General features: G+C 50.6%; 1 protein-coding gene across 1 annotated transcript; it reads right to left on the bottom strand.

Moving 5' to 3' along the window:
* Positions 1-530: 530 nt before the first annotated feature.
* LOC123116854 (low temperature-induced protein lt101.2) lies at positions 531-1,182 on the bottom strand. The gene is made up of 2 exons (XM_044537742.1): positions 970-1,182; positions 531-859 (listed from the first exon to the last, which is right to left on the bottom strand). The coding sequence occupies exons 1-2, from the start codon at positions 1,057-1,059 to the stop codon at positions 728-730; spliced, it is 222 nt and encodes a 73-aa protein (XP_044393677.1). The 5' UTR covers positions 1,060-1,182; the 3' UTR covers positions 531-727.
* Positions 1,183-5,743: the final 4,561 nt, after the last annotated feature.

Below are 5,743 nucleotides of genomic sequence, written 5' to 3'. Positions count from 1 at the left end.
GTTTACACGGATTAATTTGGTAGCATAGAAGGCTGTTTAGATGTCGTGGCATCTAAATAGAGCGGCATCCAACCAAAGTGGGTCAATCAGTGCCGCCGAACATCGTTCCGCCTCAAAATGTAAAGCAGCGTGCTTGCAGCGCCAGCCGCAGACGAGCCGTCCCGCCGTCCCATCTCCACCTGCTGCTCCTGCTCTAGTAGCCGACGACGAGCCGCACCTGGACGGATGCCCCATCCAGCCCATCACATGAGATCAGATCACAAGCAAACCTCTGCTTCGCCGCAGCCCAGGCGTGGCAGCAATCCTTTCAGGCTGTCAGCACGTCCACAGCATGCCGAAACAAAAGCACGTCTCGGCGGTTTGTTTTGGACATGAGAGAGTCGACAGCATCTCTGCTCCATCAATGAAGCATATAGCACACACAATTAAGTCCGATCGGAGAAATATCGCCACACAATGAGTGGCGGGGAATCCTGGGATCGCAACTCCTGTTTGTCACACAAACCTGCTCACCGACTGGCGTAAACCAGTGGGCAAAATCTTCAGAGCTGAAATTTATTCGGTTGTATGAGAATCACAGGACGGCCGGGGAAACCGGAGCACGGTTTAAGCAGCATTTACAGACTGATATAGAAAGAAGGCACGCCACACAGTGCAGCAGATGGAAACACACACACACACACACACACAGGACGTTGATTCGCACGGCATGAGGTGCTACACGATATCAACCAAGGGCGTCGTAGTCCCTGCCGCTCTCCTCCGAGGCAGAGCCATGCGCGACGAGCACGTAGACGGCGTAGATGATGCCGGGGATGTAGCCCAGGATGGTGAGCAGCAGGCAGATCAAGAACTCCATCTGTTCAAGGCAGACAGAAAGAAAGACCAATAAACACTATTATTAGTTTGCTAATATATCAGGATCCAGCATGGATCGCCTCGCGGAGAGGAAGGGGATGGATTGCTTACGCTACAGCAGCCGTAGCGGAGGAAGACGCCGAGCGGCGGCAGGATGACGGCGAGCAGGATCTCCACGAAGGTGCAGCTCCGGGACGCCATCGGGAGATCTCTCTCTCCCTCCCTCTCTCTTGCTCTGCTGGTCAGGAGGTTTGGTTGGGGGCCGCGTTGCTCTGTCGCGGGGAAGGAAGGACGGGAGGAGGCTTTAATTACACAAGTTGTGGTGGTGCTGGGCTGCTGGCTGGCTGGCTGTGCCGACATGCCATGCCACGCGGATCGACGGCGAAACGCCACAACGTGCCACCAGGTACGGGGCCAGAAAATCTGTATCACAACACGTGGAGCATTTCAAGTGGCTATTGCATAGTACTTGAACAGTGCCGGTTTCTCGTGATTCTGAAATCCGATACAACTGAATAAATTTCAGCTTGAATTCCGACTAGGGACATGGTATTTTGTCTATGTATTCACACATGTATCAAGTTTTCGGTTAATACAATTCTTGCATTAATAATAAACATTTATCATGAATAAAGAAATATAAAATAATAACTTTATTATTGTCTCTAGGCATATTTCCTTTATCATTGTCTCCAGCAACCACCTCGCCCAACTTAACCCTCACCCAAGTTGCAAGCACCGGTGGTCGACCTTGTCCCCCAAATCGCCCCTCCTCTCTCTCTTGAAACACAAAGCAGAAAGACATGCGGGGTGAGGAGTTTGACCAGACTCTTAATGTCGGTTGCGTACATTTTTTTTAGGGAAGTCGGTTGAGTACTTTGTATGGGCAGGGGAGCTGGTGTGCTGGGCCATCACGAAAAAAACACAAGATCGCTCCTAGGGCTCTATTTCCTGGTAGCTTAGAAACTGTACTGATACGACAAACGGTGTATGCTGCGTTGTGTCGGTGTAAAACGTCCGTGGAAGTGAGCATTTGAAGGGTCGCGGTGGCGGCAGGCCCTGCACCGCAGATCCAAGGCGGGTGGTCGTTGCGGCAGATCCTATGAGGCGGAGGCCGCGTCTCACGTGGGGAGGCTGGGGCGGCAGTCGGGTAGCGTCTCTGCTGCGCGGTGGCGATGGGAACCTACATGGTTGGCGGTGTGGCGGCCGCGGGCTCATGGGTGGCTCCGATGGCTGCGGATCTGGCGTCCTGACCAGATCCGTCTCCATACGGCCTTGGCCGGCCGGTGGCGCGAGGAGGACCGGTGAGGGGCGGCTGGAGGCTCCCTACCGGCGTGCCAACGGCGGCCCTCATCTCCACAGCGAGGATCCATTCGGTTCCAGCCAGCTGCGAGGTTGGGGGGATGCGACTTCCGGTGAAAATCGCACCGACTTCGGTCATGACGGACGATGGCGGCATCTATGATGTCGTTCCTTTCTCGAGCCATCATTGTTGCAAGTCGTGGCAACCCACTCTGATGCTCCAGAGGAAACCATAGATCTCGATCTACCGGATCGGACGATGATGGTACCTTTGTTGTCGTTGTTCCTCCTGAGGGCATCGTTTTGGAGCAAGTGCTAGTTGGTCGGGACAAGCGGAAGAGCGGTGTCTCATCCACCGCAAGGCCGACGGTGGATCCTGGTGGCATGGTGTTGCGAAGGTTCGGCGACGGGTGCGTGTGTTCGGATACGTGCAGGATGGTGGAGTTGCCTGGCGCCGTGGTGGCGTCGACGGCAAGCCAGACAAGGTCGATGGGTCAGTTTCTGCTCTGGAGATGGATCGATGGAAGATGGCGGCGGCAGCCTCTAAGAGTGCGTCGGTCCAGTATGGGACCCAGTCCCGATGTGTGGTTGGGTTGGGGCATCTAGCTTTAGATGTTAGGGTTTGGTGTGATGTTGTAATAGGCCCTGATATTCGGCACACCTTCATCAATGGGATAGGAGTAGCAACAGGCGTTGCCTAGATGGTGGCTTCAGGCTGACTGATGTATTACTTCGTATGGCCTCTGTGAATAATTAATAAGATGGCCGCATCCATCGTTCCGATACAGAGGCAGGGGTCTATCCTCCTTTTTCTTAAAGACACAAGCACTTATATATACGCGCCTACCCTCACCACTATGAACGCGCGCACACGCACCCTATTCCTATGAGCACCTCTGAGAGACTGAGTCGGCATATCATCTTGAGATTTTATGAAGTCACCATAGGCACCTCGTAGTCGACGGGAACGTCTCCTCCCACTGAACGTGTATCGCTGAAAATCCTAAAATAAATCCAGGATAAATGCGAGCAACAGGACTTGAACATTGGTGGGCTAGGGATACCACTGTCCACCTAATCATCCAACCACAGGTTGATTCGCTTAGTCGTGCATTGTTTTTTTTAACATCGGTACAACTCATATATACACGCATACACTCACCCGTATGAATGCAAACACGCACCCCCTACCCATATGAGTATCTTTGACAGACCGAGTCGGCATATCATCTTGAGATTTTACGAAGTCTTCGTAAGTGCCTCGTAGTCGACGGGAACGTCTCCTCCCACTGAAAGACTATCGCCGGAAATCCTGTAAAAAATCCAAGATAAGCGCCTCGTAGTCGACGAGAACGTCTCCTCCCACTGAAAGACTATCGCCGGAAATCCTGTAATAAATCCAAGATAAATGCGAGCACTAGGACTTGAACCCTAGTGGGCTGGCGATACCACTGTCACTACTAAGGAAAACCCTAGTAGTAGCGCTTGAAATATGCATAGCAGTAGCGCTGGTACCAGCCACTACAAAAAAAATTCACTTCCGTGATGATACGTGTTGGTCACAGTAGGTCGCGTTTTTTGTCATGCATGTGCATCCATGACAAATTTATGACAGAATCAAGATAGTCATACCTGTACTGTCGTAGAAGTGTTCGATGACATTATCAAAATTATCATCACGGAAGTGTCCACTTCCATGACGATAAATCGCACGTCACAGAACTACTTTCGTCAAGGGTGACCGACACGTGGCATCCACCGTAACAGAACGCCGTTAAGCTATCGGGTTGGGTTTTGGATCCGATAACCCGTTAACAGCCCCGACCAATGGGGATTTTCCACGTGTAAAATCATCATTGGCTGGAGGAAACACGTGTCGGCTCACCGTTGGGACAGATGCCATCCACTCATTGGACAGAAGCCGCCTATGATACATCGACACGTGGCACGGCCCAACAGAGGCCCATTCCTGTGAAAAGGCCGGCCCGTTTGACTTGGTCAAAAGGTGGCAGGCCGGCCCATGGAAAGCCTGTTAACGGCCTGTTCGCATATAGCCCATTTACAGCCCGCTAACCCAAGGCCCGTTACGCCCTATCTGAATTAGGCCCAGTAGCATCATCTGGGCCATCCAATATGATTCCAGCCCGTTTTCACTTCTGGCCCATGTATGGCCCATGACGTCTTTCGGCCCATATGAGGCCCTATGTAACTCTTGGCCTATTAACGGCCTGTGGTGAAACTGGCCCGCAATGAACAGTGTATCACTTTACACCCACTAACGGCCCGTGGTGAAACTGGCCCATAATGAACAGTATATCACTTTATACCTATTAAGGGCCCGTTATTCAGTTGGGCCGTTTCCAGCAAATGTTATCTTTCGGCCTTCTGAGAGCCCATTTATTCTTGGGCTCATTTCCATCATTCATTTACTTACGACTCGTTACTGTCATTTTCTGCTTGTGGGCCAAATTCAGCCCGTGGTTACATCAGCCCGTTTGTGGTCCGTTAATACGTTGGGCCGTTTTCATAGCATCATCAAATACGGCCTATTAACGACGGCCCGTTATGGTCATACGGCCCGTATAAGGCCCATTGATGATACGGCCCGTAGAAGGTCCATTGTTTCTACGGCCCGTAGAAGGCCCATTGTTTCTACGGCCCATAGAAGGCCCATTGTTTCTACGGCCCGTAGAAGGCCTACTGTTTCTATGGCCCGTAGAAGGCCCACTGTTTCTACGGCCCGTAGGAGGCCCAGTGTCACTACAGTAAATATTAGCCCATGGTTATGTGGCCTAGTTTTAAAAAGAACCACACTGACTACAAGCAAATAAATAAACAAGACAACAAGGAAATAAATAAGCAAGCAACGTATGCTAGGCTATCACGGTTGTTACACATATTACATCCACTGGGCATCAAAGTTCGCCACCAGTGCAAATATAGGGAACAAAGCAGCATATCATATACACTGGTTGTCAAAGTTGGCGACCAGCGCAAATAAACGCCGCAGCAAAACAAATCCAGAACTGAAACCACTTCAGAAGATCTCAAGAAACAATATCTTGGGTACCCATAATGCTGGCAAGATGCTTAGCAAGCTTATTAACTTTCTCTTGTTTGGCGCTTAAATCCTCCAGCGCGTGCTGTTGCACCAGAAAATATGCATCTGAATTCTGCAGGGACTTCCTCAGTCCTTCAGCTTCCTGTCGCAGCACATCTGATCGATGTCTTTCAACTTGAAGTTGAGACTCAAGAAGACGAACTGATTCAGGCAGCGAGTTCGAAGAGCTTGTGCCAGCAGTAGTGGCCAGTAACTCGAACACTACATCAAGACAGGACTTTTGGGTTCCCTCACTGTCGTCAAGATAGTTTTTATCAGCTTTCTTGGAGACCAACAGGGATGTCTCACTATCTTGAACCTTATCTGCATTACTTCCTTTACCATTGGATAACGCGGTACTGTTCTCCAATATTTTGTCCGCATTCTAAAAGAGAAACAAGCAGACACATCACATGTTTACCATGTTGTATATGAAACTCATTTTGGTAAATGAGTTCAGTAGTAAAGTGGACAGGATAACAG

The sequence above is a fragment of the Triticum aestivum genome, chromosome 5B (genome assembly GCF_018294505.1).
Source record: "Triticum aestivum cultivar Chinese Spring chromosome 5B, IWGSC CS RefSeq v2.1, whole genome shotgun sequence".
Taxonomy (NCBI): Eukaryota; Viridiplantae; Streptophyta; class Magnoliopsida; order Poales; family Poaceae; genus Triticum; species Triticum aestivum.
This window is presented reverse-complemented; position numbering and strand designations above follow the sequence as displayed.

Coding starts and splice junctions, on each gene's coding strand:
- LOC123116854 (XM_044537742.1), bottom strand. CDS start 1,059: ATGGCGTCCCGGAGCTGCACCTTCGTGGAGATCCTGCTCGCCGTCATC. Junction 860..969: donor TCCGCTACGGCTGCTGTAGC/GTAAGCAATCCA, acceptor TGCCTTGAACAG/ATGGAGTTCTTGATCTGCCT.